General features: G+C 49.0%; 10 protein-coding genes across 10 annotated transcripts; 7 read left to right on the top strand and 3 right to left on the bottom strand.

The window, feature by feature from the left end:
- Window positions 1-21: 21 nt before the first annotated feature.
- FPRO_13185 (uncharacterized protein) lies at window positions 22-3044 on the top strand (the record flags this gene model as incomplete). The annotated part of the gene is made up of 3 exons (XM_031222610.1): window positions 22-335; window positions 1036-1188; window positions 1442-3044. The coding sequence occupies 3 exons, from the start codon at window positions 22-24 to the stop codon at window positions 3042-3044; spliced, it is 2070 nt and encodes a 689-aa protein (XP_031088052.1).
- A 2189-nt stretch (window positions 3045-5233) lies between these two features.
- Window positions 5234-6964, top strand: FPRO_13184 (uncharacterized protein; the record flags this gene model as incomplete). Its single annotated transcript, XM_031222609.1, has 4 exons — window positions 5234-5413; window positions 5469-5681; window positions 5787-5942; window positions 5993-6964. The coding sequence occupies 4 exons, from the start codon at window positions 5234-5236 to the stop codon at window positions 6962-6964; spliced, it is 1521 nt and encodes a 506-aa protein (XP_031088051.1).
- An 830-nt stretch (window positions 6965-7794) lies between these two features.
- FPRO_13183 (putative DUF636 domain protein) lies at window positions 7795-8312 on the top strand (the record flags this gene model as incomplete). The annotated part of the gene is made up of 3 exons (XM_031222608.1): window positions 7795-7846; window positions 7900-8010; window positions 8062-8312. The coding sequence occupies 3 exons, from the start codon at window positions 7795-7797 to the stop codon at window positions 8310-8312; spliced, it is 414 nt and encodes a 137-aa protein (XP_031088050.1).
- A 202-nt stretch (window positions 8313-8514) lies between these two features.
- Window positions 8515-9702, bottom strand: FPRO_13182 (uncharacterized protein; the record flags this gene model as incomplete). Its single annotated transcript, XM_031222607.1, has 1 exon — window positions 8515-9702. One exon carries the CDS (start codon window positions 9700-9702, stop codon window positions 8515-8517), a length of 1188 nt encoding a protein of 395 aa, XP_031088049.1.
- An 892-nt stretch (window positions 9703-10594) lies between these two features.
- Window positions 10595-12310, top strand: FPRO_13181 (putative TPR domain protein; the record flags this gene model as incomplete). Its single annotated transcript, XM_031222606.1, has 1 exon — window positions 10595-12310. The coding sequence occupies one exon, from the start codon at window positions 10595-10597 to the stop codon at window positions 12308-12310; it is 1716 nt and encodes a 571-aa protein (XP_031088048.1).
- A 556-nt stretch (window positions 12311-12866) lies between these two features.
- FPRO_13180 (uncharacterized protein) lies at window positions 12867-14399 on the top strand (the record flags this gene model as incomplete). Its single annotated transcript, XM_031222605.1, has 6 exons — window positions 12867-12895; window positions 12945-12973; window positions 13022-13105; window positions 13154-13945; window positions 13999-14214; window positions 14263-14399. The coding sequence occupies 6 exons, from the start codon at window positions 12867-12869 to the stop codon at window positions 14397-14399; spliced, it is 1287 nt and encodes a 428-aa protein (XP_031088047.1).
- Window positions 14400-14692: 293 nt separating this feature from the next.
- FPRO_13179 (uncharacterized protein) lies at window positions 14693-15737 on the top strand (the record flags this gene model as incomplete). The annotated part of the gene is made up of 2 exons (XM_031222604.1): window positions 14693-15047; window positions 15100-15737. The coding sequence occupies 2 exons, from the start codon at window positions 14693-14695 to the stop codon at window positions 15735-15737; spliced, it is 993 nt and encodes a 330-aa protein (XP_031088046.1).
- A 196-nt stretch (window positions 15738-15933) lies between these two features.
- Window positions 15934-16597, bottom strand: FPRO_13178 (uncharacterized protein; the record flags this gene model as incomplete). Its single annotated transcript, XM_031222602.1, has 2 exons — window positions 15934-16425; window positions 16475-16597. The coding sequence occupies 2 exons, from the start codon at window positions 16595-16597 to the stop codon at window positions 15934-15936; spliced, it is 615 nt and encodes a 204-aa protein (XP_031088045.1).
- Window positions 16598-17214: 617 nt separating this feature from the next.
- On the bottom strand, window positions 17215-18684 carry FPRO_13177 (uncharacterized protein; the record flags this gene model as incomplete). The annotated part of the gene is made up of 2 exons (XM_031222601.1): window positions 17215-18599; window positions 18651-18684. 2 exons carry the CDS (start codon window positions 18682-18684, stop codon window positions 17215-17217), a joined length of 1419 nt encoding a protein of 472 aa, XP_031088044.1.
- A 2422-nt stretch (window positions 18685-21106) lies between these two features.
- On the top strand, window positions 21107-22282 carry FPRO_13176 (uncharacterized protein; the record flags this gene model as incomplete). The annotated part of the gene is made up of 1 exon (XM_031222600.1): window positions 21107-22282. The coding sequence occupies one exon, from the start codon at window positions 21107-21109 to the stop codon at window positions 22280-22282; it is 1176 nt and encodes a 391-aa protein (XP_031088043.1).
- Between the last annotated feature and the right edge of the window lie 69 nt (window positions 22283-22351).

The raw sequence follows: 22351 nt of genomic DNA, 5'->3' as shown, positions 1-22351 counted from the left end.
AATAGTCTGCCGTCGCCTAGCATGTCGTCTGGCGTTGTCCGCTCTACCGCCCTCAGGGCTGGCGGTGCTTGCGTGCGTTGTCGCAAGGGCAAGACAAAATGCGTCTATGAGAATGGTAGAGCACCATGCAAGAACTGCGCAAAGGGAATGCATGACTGCTATCTGCCTTCAGAGAGTATGGCCCATCACCACGGCCAAAGCCCGGCGCGACACGCCAATCCTCACCGGCCACCTCGCGACAGTCTTCCTGCTGCAGGACCTGGCGTTGTTGCTGAAGCGCGACAGCCCGTGGTAGGCTCCAGTGCTGCTCGTCATGTTCAAACAGGCTCTGATAAGTAAGTCGTCCATTTCTCATTGTTGTCTATTGTTTCTGTCCTATCTCTTGTGTCGTTGCTATTCTCCGACATCCTATTTCCCCACACTCGGATCTTATCACAGCCCTCACTGTCGCGCGTCAGCATAACAGCCCCGACAAGTGCGGCATCTTCCAGTTGTCTTGTCAAGCTGCTCTTCTTAACCCCGGGCGGATCGGCAGACGAGTCATCTTCGCCTCGCTTCCCTGTCTCGTCTCATCATAAGACTTTGGCACCCCCAGGATGCTTCGTCTTCTTGCCCGAGTGGCCGCCCACTCGACATGCCTCCATCAGCCCCTTACCCGGCCCCCGTATCCCTGCCCTGTACCCCATTTCTCATTCCCACACCCGCGCCCGCGCTTCTTTGGTTGCTCCCCCCGATCGCGCGACCCACTTTATCGCCGTCGGCTTACGGGGAGACCCCGAATTCTCATCAGAGTCTTCTGTGAAACTCCAGACCTGTATCTTCGAGACTTGATGAGTCGGTTTCTGATTTGTCAATATTTCGTTGTTCGTTTGGTTACTGAAGTCTTGAATCCAACTCTCAACGAAGCACGCCGGAGCTTTTCTGGATCTTTGGGTCATTGAAGTGCAGGCCTTCGAGGTTGAGACGGGCCGTGCCACCCCCTAGACCCCATTCGCAGTCTCTGTTTCCTTCGGTTTTGCTAACTGTAGCTCATAGGCTCACCCCCGAGCTGATCGCTGAGTGTGAACGTGTTGTATCGAAAACATTTCCGGCCTGTGTTGCGTTTCACAAGCCCTCTTTTGTACAACAGCTGAAGAGCGCGTCCTTGGATGCTGCTTTGGTCTACGGTCTTTTGACTTGTGCCGCCCGGTACGTTGCTCTTGCTTTGTCGTTACCTTATGTCAAATTATCCCTCACACGCTCATTCCCCGGTATGCGGATCCACCGACCGGTGACGGTCGCACCGGTTTGAGCTTCGACACGCCGGAGACCGGATTTGAGCCGAGGCATCCCGAATCACAGCCTGTTTTGCCTTCATTACGATGGCGGAAATGCCTAGAGTCACTGATCTAGACGTCATTTTCATGCCAAGTCCCCACTGCTAACATGATGCTATCTGCAGGAGTTCTCCGAGTCTGATCCGCCGATATGGAGGCCCTACTCAAGCTGCAGAGACATTTGCTGCCAAGGCTATGACCCTCATCAATCAAAACTTGGACCATCCTAATCTCGTCGACATTCAGGCTCTGTGCTTGATCATTATCCACGAATGGGGCTCGCGAAATGCCGTTCGTGCATACATTTACTTGGGGCAAGCGGCACGCATGGTTCAGATGTATCGCATCTTGAACAGCCATCATGCGTCCCCCGATGGCGATATGTTTTTGCGAGATGAATCTCTTCGGCGTACTGTTTGGCTTATTTACATCTTGGATTGCCTTCTAACTAGCACACCGGGACGTTTTGCAGCACTGTCTCCTCTCGACACCGCAGATGTGCCTTTGCCTTGCTCCGACATCAACTTTGCATTTGGCAACGCTGTCTTTGTCAAGACCCTACGACAGCAGCTTGATCCTACTGCGGTTCCACCTGGCCAACCACCATCTGAGATTGGAGAGTTTGGTTACATAGTCTTGGCTTCGACAATCTGGCGTGACGTTGTTGGAATGCTTACCACTACTACCCTCGCGAGTTTCCGCGAAGAGGACTGTGGCGATTTAATTGCCAAGATCGAGGGTCTCCGAGCTTCTTTGCCCATGCAGTTCGTGGACAAGCCGGGCCAGATCAACCTACATATGACGATGGGCTCTGGCTACACCTTTGCCATGCTTCACTGCCTCCTACATTGCGCAACGATCTTTGTCCATCGAAGGCGGCTGTTGCAGGAAGTTACTTCAGTCAACTTCAACCTAGAGTCATTCCGCCTCAACGCTCGATGTCACGATATCATTGATCGGCTCTTTACTTCCTGCCACGGCACGATCTCTCTACTCACCGCTGTCGAGGCAGGTTCCGAGAAGGACCACACCCCTTGCTTTCCGATCTTCATGCTATTTTCGGCTTTTACAGCCAGCGCCACTGTCGCTTACCTTTCTCTCAAGGGCCTCACACCACCCAACGCTGTCGAGACCGCCGCTCACATTGTCAAGGATGGCCTACGATTTATGAGTGATGGCACTGAGAACTGGCCTCTGATGGGCAGCTGGCTTCGACACCTCACCGTCATGCAAAGAGTGCTTAACAATGATGCTGCAGCTGCCAATGGTGGCTCCTTGCGCCATGGCTCGACATCTCACGGTGCAGGTGTCAAGGATGAAATCTCATCCAACGCTGACACCAACCCGGACGCGATGGATTATGACCAGCAGACGAACCACGCAGGTAGCGTCTCAGGCCAAGGCAACCCTCGATCTGTCTCAGAGTCTGTGCGTGGCGATAGTGAGCCTCCTGTTGTTCTGGCAAGACGACCTGGCGTTACAACCATCAACGGTTCTGGGGGAGCATCCACCCCTACGACAGTTTCGCCACCACCGTCCAATACGACCCACGGAGCAGTACCCGATATCAAACAGCAGCCTAGCCCAGAAATGGCAAATGGGATTGTGCCTCCTCAGGATGGACAGACGACGAGCCAGGATATGACTGCACCAGAGCTTTGCCAAGCCTTTGAGCGACAGCTCCTTGATCTCGACGATCTTGCGGCTTTCATGGGTGGGGGTGTTTAGTAAGACACGAGGTTACGAATAATTTTCAACAGAAATAATGAGGGTCTTTAACGATTGGTGTCAAATCCTGGGTAAATGCAAGATCATAATGGTGAAGTCGGAGGATCGGTACATTAACAAGAGACGTGCCAGGGTTCTTGTAGGACTGCGTTGCGAAGGAATACCCAATATACCCTGGAAGGGCGTTGGGGACAGAGTCTTTTTTGGTACCTAGAGGTACCCAGTCGGTATATCTAAGAAAGCAGCGTTTTCCTTTCCTTCGAGACAGCAACAGTTACAACCCCTACTTGCTGTGAAGTGTATGCAACCAAACCTGATACGGATTGGACCTATCCGAACACTAAGCATGTCGATTTTGGTTCGAGGCTAGGAAACTTTCAAGCGACAGTTGATCTGAACTTCTTGCTCTAGTGTTGTGTATCTGGCTACGGTGGTTCTAGATGAACTCTGACTTAGACCAGCCCCGAGTTCTCCCGTCATGGTCTGATAGTGTCTATCTCTATATCCCTGAATGATGAACCCGGGTTACGGGAGTGTTGCGAAGGACGTGAGCTAGTGGGCCGTAGATACCAACCCCATCCATTCACTATCTTCAACCTGCACAAGGTATTCGGACATTAGAAATATGGCCGAGGATAACTGACGGCAATGGAAATCTTGATAAATGACAAATAACGTGGCGAGTACGGTAACCAGATTGAAAGGAGGCTCGTTACCTCCACTGGGGCTCATTGTATTTCGGGGAGTCGGGAATGATGTAAAGTAACGTGGAGGGTTTCGTGATATGATGGAACAGACTTCTAGAAGACTTCTGGAAGGAGCGGCAAGAGATTGGAATTCGGTTACATTCAAGCTTGAAACGATGGATTGGAAAAGGGTTAGCTGATGAGCTAGAGAGATCAGCGGGCGTAAGTGATGGGCTGGATTTGATTAAGAGGGATTTTCTGGGGAAACAAGCTTGTGGAAACGCATAAGCTGTGGAGAGAGGCGGGAGGGAAGCTTTCATGGGTGATATGCGGAGGAGGGTTCGAAGCTCAAGCAAGGTCAGTGCTCAAGGAGGAGACGATACGGGTATGTTTGTGTTTAACTGGTATACGAAGCTGGCGTTAATTTTTAGGGATGAATCTATCGAATGATGTTGGCGTCTCTGAGTCATTCGTCCCGTATTCTTCCTCGAAATGGCTCTTGATCAAAAGTGCAAGTTGAGTGATGCCAGCTGGTGATGTCAAGTCGTAGGCACATGGGCTCCACTTCAGATGCCGGATTGCCGATTCCCCCAGGGGCCGCTTACTCGAACTAGAACAGCCCCGGGCATCTCTCCCCACTTTATCGGCCGTCGTGTGCCGGGATTGGGGGGCGGGGACTAGGACTTGGAGATAGAGGAAGCTTCTCCAGGTTTGAGTAGTGCGGAGGAAGCAGGTCTAGTCTATAAGTCGTGAGGGGAAGGTAACTAACTACCTGAACGTCAGGCTACTAGAGGAGTGAAAGTGAAGGGGAAAGCGAAAGGGAGAAGAATACATTTTGATATTGCTGACCTGCGTTGCTTGAACAAGTTTGAGAGTTGTTCGTGAGGATACCTGATCACAAATCGAGATGGCTTACACAAGCTGAGATATCGCAACAGAGACAGGAAATCTGTCACGGTGTGATGGTGATGTAACGTGGATCTTCGCAACGATTGCACACAACAGCAGAGATCCCTGTCTCCGCAACACACACCCAACACCGAGATCTGCAGCACTACCTCGTAGATGCCGAATCAAAACCTCACGTCTCCGGAACCGGCACCCTCTAATCTACGAATTATGGGGACCCCCGACTCTTCTGATCCTTGCTTATGCTACTTATGCTAGTTGCGTAAGGGTATGATAGGTTCGTGGGATATTCGCTCACGGTTCGGAGATGGTGCATTGAGTTTTGGAGCAGTTGGTCAAGTTGGGGGAGATGGGGAAGAGTATATAAGTGAGGATGATCCTCACTTGGAGTAGGTTGGTCTTTGGATCAACAGCTTTGACTGTGTGTCTTTAGATACTCACTCACTCACATTCATCCCCAACATCCATCGTGGTGACTTCCTTCCATTTACACCAGTTCGTTGTTGATAGCAGTCAAGAAGGTCACTTGTCATCCAGACGCCTTCACTCAGTACCTTGCTCCTACAACCTCTTGTACGATAACAAAAGCCCACAATGACTCAAGACGAGTACAATACTCGCGCACCTCATGAGAGCATGTCCCCAGGTCGTTACGCAGCCACAAGATTCTCCTCGCTCAAGCCTCCCATGCACAATGTCCCGAATCCCATAAAACTTGTGCGGATGCTGAACTCCCAACAATGGGCATTCTTCTTCGTCGCCTTCGCAGCTTGGGTGAGTTCTCCTTGCAATTGTGCCATCTTAGCAATCACTAACTCATGACATGTAGACATGGGACGCATTCGATTTCTTCTCCGTATCTCTCACCGTTACAAGTCTCAGCAAAACCTTCGACAAATCCAAGACCGACATCACATGGGGTATCACCCTCGTTCTCATGTTCCGATCCGTTGGTTCTATCGCCTTCGGTATTGCGAGTGATCGATATGGCCGAAAGTGGCCATTTGTGGTTAACAATCTTCTCTTCATTGTTCTTGAACTTGTGAGTACAGCCCTACAGACACCCCTGTCACATTGGGCTTGGCAAGGCCGATGCCAAGAGATCTACGAGATTTGTCCGAACAGTCGCTGACGAAATATCATGCAGGGCACTGGTTTCTGTCAAACCTACCAGCAGTTTCTAGCCTGCAGAGCCCTTTTTGGCGTTGCCATGGGTGGTCTTTATGGCAATGCTGCCGCCACTGCCCTTGAAGACTGTCCAGAGGAGGCCCGTGGTCTTATGAGTGGTATGCTCCAGCAAGGTGTAAGTAACAATGTCCCGCTTCACTGACGTTCATTATCTAATTGTTGCAGTATGCTTTCGGATACCTTCTATGTGCCGCATTTGCTCGCGGTCTCGTCGATACAACATCTCACGACTGGCGTCCTCTCTTCTGGTTCGGCGCTTGCCCTCCCGTCCTCTTCATCATCGCTCGTCTGATGCTCCCCGAGACACAAGCATACCAGGAACGCCAACACGCACGAGAAGTTGCTGGTGCGGACGGAAAAGGAAAGGTTTTTATTAAAGAAGGCAAAGTCGCTCTCAAGCACCACTGGCTTCTGCTGGTATATCTCGTCCTTCTCATGGCGGGCTTCAACTTCATGAGCCACGGTAGCCAGGACTTGTACCCTACCATGTTGGAGAACCAGCTCAACTTTTCCAAGAACAAGGTCACTGTCACCCAGGTTGTGGCCAACCTGGGAGCCATGCTTGGTGGCACTGTCGTCGGGTTCAGCAGTCAATCTATTGGTCGTCGAATCAGCATCATCGCTTGTTGCATCGTAGGCGGCGCTCTGCTCTATCCCTATACTTTCGTCCGCGACTCTTCCATTATCGCGGCTGCCTTTTTCCAGCAATTCTGCGTCCAGGGAGCGTGGGGTGTCATTCCTATCCATTTGATGGAATTATCTCCAGGGGCTTTCCGTACTTTCGTCGTTGGCACATCCTACCAACTCGGTAACCTCGTGTCTTCGGCTTCGTCGACCATCGAGGCCCGTCTCGGCGAGAACTTCCCACTTCCCGACAACGCTGAAGGCCAGACTCGTTACGACTACGGAAAAGTCATCTGCATCTTCATGGCCTGTGTGTACGTGTACGTCATTGTTCTGACGTTCATCGGTCCCGAGAACTTGAGGGGCAAGTTTGATGTTGCTCACGACTCTGATGCCAGGGAGGCCATGGGCGACGGGGCTATGGAGCAGGCTGCTGACCGTCATGGTCATTACGACGAGGAAACCGGAAGGATCAGCAGTGAGAAGCCTGAGGTTGCCCACCTGCGGGATTAGACGTGGTCGAATGTCTGGCAGAAGTGATGACTGGTCTAGGTGTTCTGCAATGACGACTGAGGTGCAACTTTGCACGCATATAGTTCTTGATGTTAGTCCAGATATAGTCATGAAATTCATGAAATATTCCAAAGCTTCGTTGTGCTTGAGCTCACATGCCGGGTCGTCGGTGATGATTCCTCATGACTATGGGCATTCCCCGCATCGGTGGAACGGATGTCGGTAGTATAGTGCACGCCAAGAGCCCATGACCATTTCCCCAGAGAATCAGTTGATCCAATTCGTTTCGGACTTGTTATTTAATTCCTCCGCCTTTTCCTGGGTCAATCATGGTACGTAAAATGTCTGGGGAACCTGTTATCCGGATACGCATTTCCCCGCTCCCCAAAACGCGGATCCGATGATAGCTGCTTTCTGAATGAACATGTTGATTCCAAACTTGAGCCTCTTGACCGAGTCTGTAAAGAGTTTCATCAATATCTTTGCTGTCAGAAACTCATGCGAATCCTCCGGAGAAAGGGGATTTACTTGCTTACCCTCAAGCCTGACATAGCTCCAACGCGAATGGAGATATTTCTCGGAGAATGGCCCTCTCCACTTGGGGATGTAGTAATTCCAAACTAGTTCCCACTCTTGCTTAAGTGACTAGGGCAGTCTTGGGAATCATTACTCACTGACCCCCCGTTCATTGTGCGGAGATCTACTCAGGTATATATATCCCAGGTCCGAGAACCTTGAGAGCTTCTTCACTCCACAGATTGTCTCATAGACACCTTGATAACTTACACTTTCCCAAAGACACTCTAGCTTCGTGCTTAATTTGTTATACAATGGCTCTTACTGGCAGCTGCATGTGTGGTGCCATCGCTTACAAGAGCGACAGTACGTTTCTTGAACCAATCATATAATACGGATTCATCTAACTAGATACCTAGGCGACGCTGCTATTACGGCTCTCTGCCACTGCATCGATTGCCAGAAGTGGACTGGCGGTGCCTTTACTTCCAATGCTGTTGTTGCTGAGGGCGACTTTTCCGTCACCAAGGGTATTGCCTTCAACCAATTCTCTTTGCCAGGCAGACACTGATGTATCCCAGGCTCTCCCAAGCAATACGATGTCACTGGCGCCTCGGGCAAGATAAACCACCATTTCTTCTGTGGTGACTGCGGCTCCAGCCTGTACACTCGCCTCGACGTCATGCCCGGCAATATCATCATCAAGGCTGGTGGTCTTGACAACGGCAAGGCCAACCTCGACAACAAGATCAATGTCGAGTTTTACTGCCGTGATCGCGTTAGCTACCTGCAGGCTGCTGAGGGAGCCAAGCAGGAGCACCTCTTTGGCTAAGATTGGATGTTGTATGGGAGCCAGTTGCCCAGTGTAGCGTTGAATAGTGATGTTGTTCTCCAGGAATTTGTCCCTCGTTTCGATTACAACCCAAAACAGATTCTTGCTATGAGACAGTTCATACGAACGGTACCGCAACAGGGTGTTTGCAAAAATGTGACCTCCGCTCTCATTGCATCTGCCAGATAAAGCAGTTCGTCTGTTAAACTTCAGTCGGGTCAGACCAGGCGACAAGATGTCTGAAAATGTCATCCTGCGATGGGCGGTTCGCATTGTAGTGCTCTTCACACTCTGGCCTCCTTTCGCATGAGGCTCCCCAAGGACAGCGCCTTGAGCCAAGTATACCACCGGGCTCTCGGAGAGCCTTGCCAACAAACTTGCCCTCTGGTTGTATGCGGCCATCTGGACACATCCAGCGCTGCCGCACAAGCCCCGGGTTCTGAGTCCGGCATCTTGGTTCGTTCCAAGTACTCCTTTCCACAGCAACTCTCCACTTCCAATCATAAGGAGATCGGCAATGACCAAACTGCTGATAACTCACAACCTCTATGCGCCAGCCTTGCCTCTGGTGACTCTCCCAACGTATAGTTATGGAGTAATCAGTAAAGCAGATGGGGCACGACCCCAGTAAGTTATCACAGGACTTGAACGCTTCCGACAGTTCTGCCACTTCTGGTAAGCCATATAGACCTATTCTCGCTGAACTACGACAGCCGTAGTTGATATTGCTTCGAACATGAAGGCATACAGGAAAGTAAAGGCCATGCTGAATCTCCTGCACTCCTAGATATTTTGGAATCCATATCACCATAGTCCTTTGGAGGAATAGTTCATCTTGAATTATGCGAGCAATGGATGTCCATAGTTCTGTGCCATCATCATTGTATCGATGGATATTTCCATGGTAGTTAAGCGTATCGAGAGAGAGTCCGTGGGTAGGGCCGTTGAAATGGCGATTCATGATAAGTCGCGCCTCGGCATATTTTATCATCAAACCGGGGTCGAACCACATATGAAAGTTGAAGTGAAGAAAACAGTTTTTTCTGCAATCCCACTTGTAGCAGTTACAGGGATCAACCATCCCACGTCGGTCCCGTTGGTGAAGCCTCACACAGATGTAGCAAAAGTATGAGCTGGCGCAATCCTTTTCCAGTATCTGTAGGAAGTCTTCCAATTCTGTTGCTTCGAGTTTAACATTGCGGGTGAATGTTGAAAGTAGAATGTGGTAGGGTCGACAGGTAAGGCTGAGTGAGATCAACGAGACATTGGAGAGGTGCTCGGCGATTTCTAGGATGATCTCAGGGGGGAGGCAAATGATATTTCCACGGGGATCCTTCAGAAGGATTCTCCGTCGAAGGCGATCGAAGAATCGTCTGTAAAGACTTCTCATGTTTGTATTTGAGGTCCAAGTCGGTTGACTCGAACAGAACATCGCGAGAAACAGGGAAAAGAGGACATATATATAACTTGTCGGTGCTTGCTTAGAGTTTTCATAACCTGTCCCACGTGGGATTAACTACAAGCTCAACACGCCACGGCAGCAGAACTGCTTCATTCTGTTTAAGTTGGCTTCCTGAACGGTGAATTCTCGCTATGCCTATGATTGGGCTGTTAACAAAGAGACAACTACTCCGCGAGATATATGCTGACCGTAACCACTAACACGGCCTGGCTTTCGGGCTCAAGCTTATCCAAATCTGTCACTACCGTATAAGCACATAATTAGCCTTGATCCTAAATGAATGAAAGAATTAGAGCAAATTAGATGAGTTTTGTATAAATTCAACCTAAAAACCCTAAATTCCGCATGCTGCCTTATATCCTGTATCTGCATCACATGAGCTTATAACAGCGGTGTATGGATCATATATATCACGGAGACTCCGTAGTGGCTGTTTCTCTGGAGATTGGCTTACAGGGGCAGGATTGTCTTATCTCAGATTCTTCCACCCTTCTTCATTCTGGACCTCTTTAAGAGTTCCTTTTTTATTCTCAATTATCGCGACCTTGTTAGTAGCTACACATTGTTTTTATACTCCGTATTCGGCCATTGACACGCACGTCACCGATTGCTGATTTGACGTGGTACAAGCCAAGAGTGGGGGCATTCTCAGCTACTCCGCAAGATATTGGGGCGATCTCCCGAAGGCCAGCAGCAACCATCAACATCCACATCCACATCCACATCCATCTAAACAACGTCTTTTATTAAGTTACAAGGGTTTTTACTATTGACAGCCACTCGCCTCATTTCATACTTCATACTTCTTGGCTTGTTCAAGATGGGGCCATCACAGTCTACACACAAGTCAGATGACTCTCACGGACAAGAGTTTGTTCTCCCGCCCTTCACTCGTGACCTTACTACCCCCAAGCCAGAGGCCAAGAGATGGGTCGAAGATGGCATCGTTTGGTGCTACGCCTTCAACCATGCCGAAGGAGAACGCTGTTTTGAAAGGGCTATTGAGATTGACCCCGAATGTTGCCTCGCATATTGGGGCCTTGCCTTTGCTCTTGGTCCCAACTACAACAAGCCATGGAAAGCATTCGACCGGAACGATCTCAAGCACACCACTTTGAAAGGCCTTGAAGCCTGCCAAAATGCTGAAGCTCTAGCCTCAAAAGCGAGCCCCATTGAACGAGCACTTGCTGGTGCCATTCGACATCGCTATCCCAAAGATGAGAACGACACGAATCATGCCAGGAGTTGGAACAGTGCCTACGCGGAAGCTATGAAACCTGTTTATGAAGAGTTCAAAGATGATCTCGACATCGCAACCCTGTACGCTGATGCACTCATGAATCTCACGCCATGGGCTCTGTGGGACGTCCGAACAGGGAAGCCTGCGCCCGGTTCTGAGGTTCTAGAGACTCAAGAAGTTCTTGAAAGAGGTCTAGCTCAGGAAGGCGGATATGAACATATCGGACTCTTGCATGCCTACATTCACGTCACCGAAATGTCAACCGAGCCTGAAAAGGGTCTTCTTGCAGCCGAACATCTTCGCAGATTGGCAAATGAAGCAGGCCACCTGGCTCACATGCCTTCGCATCTCGACATCCTCATCGGAGACTATCGGCGTGCCATCTCTGCTAATGCAAAAGCTGTCATAGCTGATGAGAAATTTGTATCCCTTCGGGGCGGTGGCGACTTCTACACCATATACCGTATGCATGACTACCACTCACTCATCTACGCCGCCATGTTTGCTGGCCAGTACGGTGTCTCGATCAAAGCAGTGAACCAAATGGAAGTGGCTATTCCAGACCAAGATTTACGAATTGAGTCGCCCCCGATGGCAGATTGGCTAGAAACCTTCCGATCAGTTCGTCCACATATCCTCATCCGCTTTGGAAAATGGGAGGAAATCATTGACATGCCACTTCCTGTGGACCAGAAACTGCTCTGCGTGACCACCGCGACGATTCACTATGCCAAGGGTGTTGCTTATGCGGCGCTGGGAAATGTTGAAGAGTCAGCTAAGCAACGAGAACTCTTCATTGCTGCCAAAGCTCGTGTGCCGCCAACTCGTACACAGTACCCTAATAAGTGCCTTGATGTCCTAGCTGTGGCTGAGGCCATGCTCGATGGCGAGCTTGAGTACCGACGGGGCAACATTGAGCTTGCCTTTGAGCATCTCCGAAAGTCAATCGATCTCGATGATGGTCTGCGATACGCTGAGCCGTGGGCATGGATGCAACCCGCCCGTCATGCGTACGCCGCTCTCCTCATGGAACAAGGCCGCATCGAAGAAGCTGCTGAAGTATATCGCACCGACCTCGGGTTGAACAACAAGCTATTCAGGGCAAGACATCACCCTAACAATGTCTGGGCCCTCCACGGCTATCACGAGTGTGCAGTGAAGCTGGGACTCGACGGCGAGGCGCGGATCATAAAGCAGCAGCTTAAGACGGCTATGGCTTTTGTGGATGTGCCTATCGAGTCGTCATGTTATTGCAGACGGGATGTTGAGAATCCTGTTGGATGTTGTCGTTTGTGATTCATTTCTATAGATTACTAGATTGTTTTGAAGACATGGCGATGGTATGTTAGATAGCCTAGACTCTTGTTTAAATGATTGGATTCACACGGCCTTTGGTAATGGTTATTTGCGGACCATGATGAGTTGAGAGTTATGTATATAAGAGATTCAGCAACTATTATCCCTTAGAGTGTAAGAAAATTCTATTCTTAAGTAAAGATGATATCAACTTATTTAAGACCGCCTTAAGTTTATGATAACTTACCTAAATCCTTTTGTTATTCAAGATTGAGGTCCTAAGGTTTCTTGCTGCCCGTGGTCATCCAATACTTGAGTCCCAGAAATCGTGAAATGAATGGAATATCAATTTACATATTTATTTGATTTGGTGTCGCTTAAGCCGGGAGACGTTGAATCAAATTGCTTATCTCATTGTGCTGTACCTACGCATATTGAATTGAAGCAAACCCCACAATCGTGTATTGGAGTCATTATAACTAAGGTAAGCAACATCCACTTGCCTCCTCCATCCAACAACATAACCAACTCATCATGACTCGAATTTGATGTGAAGATGCCACGACCTACCAAGAAAGGAATTTGGTAAGCTTAATTAACTTGGGAAAGCATCTCTCAGCTAACATAGATGGAGCAATACTTGCCGTCGTCGCAAGATAAAGTGTAAGAGTGACGCTACCTATTCCCAAGACCTTGTTCTGATGCGTGTAGCAGGCAATCAAGCACTTCCCATCTGTGGACAATGCACAACGAGCGGTCTTTACTGCGATAGATCAAAGAAACCAACCCGCTTCAGTCTGTTGTCTCACTCTTTCTGAGTTACTTAGCTGACTGCTCAGCAAGTCCACCACCAAGAATTACCCAACCCTGACTCTCCACGAACAGCTCTACAAGACCAGAACATAGCGCGCCTCTTCCATGCTTACACCTCTACTATCTCGGAATGGTATGACCTCAGCGACTCAGCGTGTTCTTTTGGCCTTGAAGTTCCATCCATTGCCCTAGACGAGCCTCTTCTCTTCTGTGCTGTCATCGCACTCTCTTCCATGCATGCGTGTAAAACATCAGCTCCAAGTTTTCGCAAAGTCGCTGAATTCTATCATCATCGCTGTGTTCAATTTCTCATCGCACTGGATTCAGGCGATGAGCTTATCGGTCGAGGTGTAGCGCTCGCTGCGACATGCCTTTTGCGTTCATACGAGATTCTTGACGGTGATGTTGATCCCAACATGCATCTTCGTGGTGCTTACTCCATGGCATCGCTCCATGACGTGCTATCAGGCATTCCACAAGCCGGGCTGTTAGGTGCAGGCTTCTGGAACTATCTCAGAGAGGACATAACATTCAGTCTATTTGAGGAGTGTCCGTTGAAAATGGACCTCGAGAGTACACCATTGACCATCCAGCATAGCTCTGACCAAGATTATCTCAACTCTATTACTCTAATCCTGGGCAAGATAATCAACATGTCTTTCAAACAAAACACAGATGGCCGTCAGTGGGACTACATAAAGGAAGACCTCAAAAGCTGGCGGAATTCTTGCCCGCGTCACATGAAGCCTTACTCAAGACTTCAAGGCGAGAGTACCGCATCTCATCTATTCCCTGCAATCTGGTTCCTGCAGCCTTGCCATGGTGAGCCAAGTTCCTCTCTGTCCCGAAACAGCAATGTCTCTAATGCCGACTAGCTGCGATACTTCACTATTACCTTGTCGCAATGACAATAGTCTGCATCTACACTTCCCCAAGAAGCCTAGAGGACCTAGGCGGTCTTCATCTACCTGGACTCGAAGTTCAGTCCAAAGAAATGTTTCTCGAGTACTTTGCCCTTGAGATATGCGGCATTGCTTTCACTGCCAAGGTGCCGTCAGTTCTGGTAAATGCATTCGGGCCAATAGCTTTTTGTAAGTAATACTGTCCCGTCTACGCCATAAAATCTGACCTTTGGGTAGGCGCAAGATTTATCAAAGCCGAGGCGTCGCAGCAGGAGCTGATTCGGCAACTACTCACATGTAAATCAACCATAGGATGGCCAGTCGAGCGACTCATTGGTGATCTAAAGGGATCTTGGGGGATGGACCAAGAGTAAAGTGTCAATATTGTGACCAGGTAACGTGCTATAATCGCCAAAGCCGCAGGAAATGTTACATGAAGAACTCTCATTGACAAATCTCTTCACGACAAGCTGTTGCATCGTGGCGGCCAAGAATCCATACCAGTGGGGAAAGGTTTTCCGAACTCGGGAAACCTACATAACCAAGTTTACTCGTTACAAGTATAAATGAGGAGGTCTTTCTACCCCCAGGAGCATCAAAAACAGGTCTTCAGACTCATTCAAAATATCCCAACTCCCATCACATACTACTGTTAAGGTCTTTCATCATGTTGCGCACCCAAAAGCTTTTCTCGGCCCTGGCGAAACATGCACGCACCTTTGCAACAATAACACAACCTCCACAGGTCGGAGTTGTCCGACCTTCAACCCAAGAAGTGAAGAATCGGACTCTAGACTCCAGAAACCTTGAGAAAGCCGTGCGACACGTACATAGAGATGGCTTGGTTGTTGTGGAAGATGTTGTTCCTCACGAGGACATCGACATCCTCAACAAGAAGATGATTGAGGATGCTCATACCCTACAGGCTCGAGGTGACAAGGGCCCTTTCAACTACAACAAGGGAAATATTCAACAAGATGCTCCTCCAGTTTTTGAATACTTTAGCCCTTCTATCTTCATAAGTAAGTATACCTCTACGAACTTGTCCTACCTCAACTTTCTCACGTGTCTCAGACCCAATTGCTACACAGATCACTACTGCCATGATGGGCCCTCGGCCAAAGTGGACGTTCTGCTCTGCCAATTCTGCAATGGCAACTCTTCCTGGAGCAACTCCTCAGCGCCAGCCTGTGCATTCAGATGCGGACTTTGCACACCCAGACCATCCCTTTGCCCTTGTCGTGAATATTCCTCTCGTCACAACTACACCAGAGAATGGATCCACAGAGATCTGGCTTGGCACCCACAATGGGTTTGGCCTAGATGCACAAGAGGGTGCACATGGCGAGAGAGCCAGCGGTCGCATTAGAGAAGAACTCCTACGCCAGCGTCAAGAGGTCTCACCGCCTTTGCAGCCCGTCATTAAGAAGGGCAGCATCGTCGTGCGCGATCTCAGACTCTGGCATGCTGGCATGCCCAATACCACTCAACAGACTAGGGTGATGCTTGCCATGATCCACTTTGCGCCGTGGTTCAGGAACAGAATGAGACTCGAGCTGGGTGAAGATATAAAGCCGTTTCTAGAAGGCCTAGAAAGCGAGGGAAGGCTGGGGTTGGATGTACCAGTGGATTGGGCGAGCAGGGAGTCCGTGCTTGAGAGTTACCTGAACCGAGGATTTGGGAATAGCTATGATTTCAGCCAAGAAGCTTGAAAGCTTGGCATATAAGCTTATTTTTAGGATCTAAACTCAGAATGTGATGTGTAGTATTGCATATGCTTTAGTCTATTGTCACTTATAAAAATCCCATAAAGTTCAAGTTACCAAGTATTCGTCGTATTCCGAAGATAAATCTAAAAAATAATTGCTATAACACCTAAACTCCGTATCCCATCAGGAACAACCATCGTTAGTCAGAATCGCTGCTGCTGGAGCTACTGTCCATGCCGCGGGACTTGTGCTTCTTATCCTTCTTGTGCTTCTTGTCCTTCTTGCCCTTCTTGAACTTGTTCTCGAGCACATTGGCACCGATAGCACCAGCAGCCGCAGCTCCGAGACTGCTTAGAAGACCACCACCGGCTGTGTGCGCAGCCCAGGCAGCGGCACCTCCACCAACAAGAGTAGCTCCGAGACCACGATCACCGTCGGGGCCGGGCTGGCCGGGAGGATATTGTCCAGGAGCGCCGCCCTGGGGATAAGCGGGGGCGCCATACTGAGGGTTGTTGTGCTGTTGTTGAGGATAGGACGATGAGCCGCGCTGGTCGTAGGTGGGCTGTTGGCCATACTGCTGCTGAGGAGGAGCTTGCGAGCCGTAGGTGGGCTGAGGCGAGTGGGAGGAGTATTGAGGCTGCTGCTGGCTGTACCCGTAGCCCTGAGGCTGTTGTTGCTGGGAGTACTGCTGCTGAAATGTTGTTAGTGGTGGCATAGAGGAGTTGAGATGAGAAACATACCTGTTGGGGATAGCCGCCCTGCTGAGGATAGCCTTGAGGTTGACCATAGTTCTGCTGCTGAGGATAACCACCCTGCTGGCCGTAGCCACTGTTACCACTGCCGTAATAATCGTTGGCAGACATGTTGGTTCTGTAGGCAGGTAATAGGTACTAAGGTAGGTAGAAAATAGATGGAGAAATTGATCAATAGGATTGCTTGAGTGACTGGTAGATAACTAGACGAGATGATGATGGATGGAAACTCAAAACGACAGCTCCCCCCCCGCCTTTTAAATACCACGATCGCTCCATGTCTCCCGTTACAGCAGACGAGCTGCTTTGGCTTAGCTTGTCACTGAATCCGCCTTAGCTGACAAAAAGCCGACAAGGCTTCTTCATGTCACAGACCACTCAGTAGGACTAAGGTTAGGTAGGCGCAGTTCACAGCCGCACGCGCACACACACCAGACACAAGCCTGTAAGCTCAAACTAACCGCTAACGGTGCAGGGCTGAACCACTAATATCGTCGAGTGACATGCTGTGCACCGTTTGTGGGGTTATCGGGTTTCCCGAGTCCGAACCTGGGACACGCTGAGCCACAATCTGTGTAGCAATTGATCGGCAGGGTCTTGTTCTGTGCATAACATGAAATGAGGCAGAATATCGAAATGCTCACCAGATGCAGAATGTCAGGAGCCAATAGGCAAAGATATTAAACATTATTAAGCTACAATCACGAAACGGAAGCTAGTCTACTAGTCTAGGCTATTTCGTTAAAGCCACGCTGCACTTGGTCGCATATCTCCTCCACTATCCTCTCCTCTGCCGCCTCATCACCAAGCCCCAATGCTCCGGGCTGCCACGTAACCGTGTACACCAGATCGCCATTCTTTACAGAGGCGATATTGAAACATATGGGGCAGCCTCCGACGTGACCAGGCTGCGCAAAGGTCATTTTCGATACCTTGACCTTGTCGTTGTTCGCGTTGTCGCCATCAAAGACGCCAACATTGCTGAACTCGTAGGACGAATCCCGCTTCTTGCCAATCTTGCCAAGAGTCCATTTCCTCATACTCGGGACATATCGAAGCAGACCAATGGCGTTATCCTCGAGTTTGGTAGAAGTCATGGCGAACTCCTTGGTGGCCTCAGCAGCTGATGCCCACTCTTGTTCGGTCAAAGGACCTGTCGCAGCGCTACGAAGATGAATGGTGTAGGAACCGGACACAATATCACTCGCCACGTCATTGGACATTCCGATTGATCTGCGCATATTTATAGCAGTTTGCGCCACGAAGTTGGTGACGTTGTTGTCCTGGACTGCCTTGCTCAGTGCGCGGGTGATGAGCTGGTGCATGACTCCTGACAACCTCGCATCATGAGTCCGCGCAAGCTGCACAACCTTGTTTACCTGCGATGCCTCGATCTGCCGGATTTTGAGTTTGTTGTGATATGTCTCAAGGTTGAAGAAGATGGGCGCTGCTGTCCATGTACCTTCGTCGACATAGGACGCTGAGACACGTAGGCCAAATAATCGGACGAGAAAGTACGGCATGTACTCAGCGAGAACTGGTGCCAGCAGAAATGACCATGAGATTGGCAGTCTTTCCGCTGTGTCGAATGGCTCGGGGAGAGGTTTGTCTGTTGGAGCAATGATCGATGATGGTTCAGTTGCAGGGGTTTCCCTCAGTCCTGCGAGAAATGTCTTGTGAAAAGCAACCCCAGTGATGCCATCGCCAATGGTGTGAGAGAAGGAGAATGCAACATGGAATTGAGAGGGGCCGAGAGGAAGAATCACGATCCTCCACGGTGGAATTCCAGCGACAAAGGGACGGTCTATCTCCGTTTCCATAGATCTTGCAATGGCTTCCAGTGGGTCTGTCTCGGCACGTTTGTCCTCAACAAAGCTGATGTGCTCCTCGACATTGATGCTAGCCGCCCGCTCATAGAAGGCCTTGTCAGTGTTTCTGTCTCCGACAGTAACGCAGAAGAAGGGATGTTCTTCAATGCAGCGTTTTAACGCGTGGAAATAGGTCGAAGGTGACTTGACGTTGATCTCATCGGCAACGTCATAGACTGCACCAATGACGACTGCGTTATAGTAACCAACATCCTCACGGGCAATAGTCCGCATTTCATTGGGACCTATCAAGCATCAGAGGAGGTAGCAGTTTGGCTTCTGGTAGGGTTACATACTCGCGTATCTAAGAAACTCTGTTTTCGCTGGCATGATGAGGTATGGTTTCACTAACGGTAGATGATCTAAATGTGCTATTTCCACCGAACTCTGGGAGATTTGCTCTTATAAAGAGCCTTTGACTCTTGTTGAAAGTGTCAGGCGGCCTTGAAACGGATTTACTGGTGATCTGAGGCCATTGATTGGAAGTCGGCGGCCTCTTGAGGTTATCGCGGAAATTAGATGTGGGCCCGTTTACAATCCTTCGATACGGGGAAATCCACTCCCCGACAACCCGACACTATCTCCTCAAGAAGTTATGAATATTTGTTCAACTTGTGCAGATATTCAACCGTTCTTCTAACAAGTTTACTCTATCCTCCCTCTTAGGGAGAAGAATAAGGAACGGCCACTCTCTTGGCAACTGGGGGGCGTCAGCCCGACAAGCATCATGGCAACTTTCATCTGTAAGAGGTCGGGGCCACTCTAGCCCGCTATTACAGACAACTGAGACCCCTGATAAATAAATTGCCAGCTCGGGAACTGACAGTACAAGGTTGACGCGTAGTCCTGTTTCTATCTTATACATGGCCAGCGTTGTATTTACTCAAATGATAACACCGTCCCATGTCCAAGGCTGATGCTTTCTGGGCAACGAGATTATGCGGCGGCTTCTTCAAGTTAAGATCTTGCAAGGAAATGCTGCCTGGGCATATTCTTCAGGAAGACCATATCAGCAACTCAAAACACAGACTATGTTGTGCTTAGACTGTAAGAACAACTTACTATGGCCTGGTACTTATAGATTACCTGAGACTTGAGTTGCCTGGGATTTTCCAATATGTTCTTGCCTTGATATCATATGGAAGTATCACAAGATTCAATAGTCAACCAACTAGCATAGGTGAATACATCATGGCTACTACCATCCCAATCCTAAGTTGAATTTTTCCCGAATTCCCTTTCCTTACAATATTGCCATTTTAGAGCTGCGACACGAACAAGGTTGTAGCCATAGGTGCACAATAGTTTTCTCAAAGAAGAGCAACGGCATCACATTACGCTCTATATATACTAGCTTCCTCAACTATGCATTCGTTTAGTAACTATTTCATCACTACAAATTGCCACCAACTCTTCGAAATTATGTAAAATTCAGATCTAAACGTTACTCTACCCCTCGAAGTGACCAATCAAACATAAATTGATCAAAATATCCAACTTATGTAATAAGTATCTCCTACCAGCCTCTGTTGAGCATTCTGTGTTGATCGATGTAATGAGCTTTTCACCAGAAGACCTACCATGTAATGATGAGTCTTGAAGGTTACTATAGATTGAGTTGCAGCTGGATATTTCACCCTCGCTACTTGAAAGTGCAAACCTTACATGCCTTTCTCTATGTAGATTCAAACAGAACTCTGGTTGCCACTGTATTGAAAACGGTAAGTTGAAGAATTCGACTTCAGAGTGAATCATACATATTGAACATATTACTTAGAAATTATAATCACGCCTTGCCAGAATTTCAAGCCTGTGATAAACATATCAACCATACAGTGTGAAGAAGATGATTATCAGGTAGGGCGGAGGTGTGAAGTTGTCTACGCCGTATCTCCCCAATGCATTTCACATCCCACTCGGCAAGGGTCTACATGCGGGAATAAACATCGCAGCTTATAAATAAGGGTCCAGTCTGGATGATCGGATCTTGACAACTCCCTCCACTAATAAGTATTGGTTGATCGAACGACAGACCTTCTAGGACAGTCCACATCTGAACAAATATGGACCGATCAGCTCATAGAGACAGACTCTCCAGATAAGGATTTCGATAAATGTATCCAATGAGGTGCTCAAGAACCTTTATAGCATCGAATTCGGGTACATCGATCCGTCGGTGGTGGCCGCAGGTGTCATTATGGTGGATCTGTTTCAATCTGACGCCATCGTAGACCCTGTCACATAAGAGGATAAGGATACAAGCTGGAGGGCAAGTGAGCGGGGAACCTTGGAGAAGATCTGAAGAGCCAAATGGCTAATAATACTGGCAATAGAGTTAGGATATCAACTGGAAAAGTTTGTGAATTATCAAGGTGGGTCATGATGGGCATGAGACTTATTTGAGCTACAAATTGCAAATTTATATCATCACCGCGTCTTTAACCAAGTATACGTTCCAAATAGAATAGATGTTTTCATAGTTCTCTTAATCTCTTAATCTCTTAATCTCTCAGACAAAGGTTTCAGTTGATCTTAAAAAGCCGAGATCGGGGTGGGTGCGAAGGCGTGATCATCAACCATCTGTCGCAATATTTCGCCATACTCGATATTAATAATGAAACTCGACTAGCACGCATATACAACGGGTCTAAAACAACTTCGAGGTAACGTTAGTATTGATATAAGAGTTGGGGATACCTCTCGGATTTCAGCTTCGTTAAAATCAGATAATATCATACAACTCAGCGCCGAAATGCCTACAGAATTCATCAGCCTAACTTTCCCTAACCCCTCTACGGAGCTCAACCCCATTCCCGGGGCTGGAATCGATCCAGAGTTCCTCGTCCGGTATGCCCGGAATCTTGATGATTACGAGTTCAACTACACTTTGATCCCCTATCACTCCTCTTCCTTTGACCCCTTCACCATCGGTGCCACTATCCTAGCTGTTACCAAGCAAATCAAGATTGTCATTGCTCTTCGCCCTAATACCCTCTACCCTACCGTCGCTGCCAAGGCTCTCGCTACACTTGACCAGCTTGGCAAGGGCCGAGTTGTTGTTCACTTCATTGCTGGTGGAGATGATACTGAGCAAGCCCGTGAGGGTGATTTCTTGAATAAGTCTGAGCGATATGCTCGTCAAGAGGAGTATATCAAGATTCTCCGACGGGCATGGGCTTCCCCTGAGCCTTTCGACTGGGAGGGCAAGTACTATACTTTCAAGAACTTTTCCAACCAAGTCCGCCCCACGAATGGGCACATCGACGTCTCAGTAGGCGGTTCATCTGATGATGCCTACCGTATTGGTGGCGCTCTCGCCGATATCTTTGGTCTGTGGGGCGAACCGCTCAAGGAAACCAAGGAGCAGATCGATCGTATCTACGCCGAGGCTGAGAAGGCTGGCCGTCAAGATCGTCCTCGCATCTGGGTTACCTTCCGACCTATCATCGGCGATACAGAAGAGATCGCTTGGGCAAAGGCTCACCGAACCCTAGACCTCCTCAAGGAGAACCGACCCAAGGGGATTGGCAAGGCTGCACCGAATGACAACCGCCCCCAGAACGTTGGGTCCCAACGTCTGCTAGATATCGCCAAGAAGGGTGAGGTCCAAGATCGTGCTCTCTGGTATCCTACCGTCACAGCCACCAATGCTCGAGGTGCATCTACAGCCCTGGTAGGCTCTCACCAGACTATTATTGATTCTATTCTTGACTATGTCAACCTTGGCGCTGAGCTCATCTCTATCCGTGGATACGATAACCTGAACGATGCCATCGATTATGGTCGATACATCCTACCTGGCGTACGAGCTGCTCTGAAGGAGCGACAAAATGGCAAAAGCGGCACCGATGGCAGCAATGGAGCTACTAAGGAAGAAGTTAAGCAGGAGGTCAAGGAGGAAGCCAAGATTGTTCCAGTCGCTGCTTAAGTTCTGGATTGCTGCTTGGGATTAGCATTGAGTTCATAGTGCATAGCGTTCAGAATGAAATAATAACGA

Source organism: Fusarium proliferatum (genome assembly GCF_900067095.1).
Source record: "Fusarium proliferatum ET1 genome assembly, contig: FPRO_scaffold012, whole genome shotgun sequence".
NCBI lineage: Eukaryota > Fungi > Ascomycota > Sordariomycetes > Hypocreales > Nectriaceae > Fusarium > Fusarium proliferatum.
Note: the sequence above shows the minus strand (reverse complement) of the source record. Positions and strands in the feature narration are given on the sequence as shown.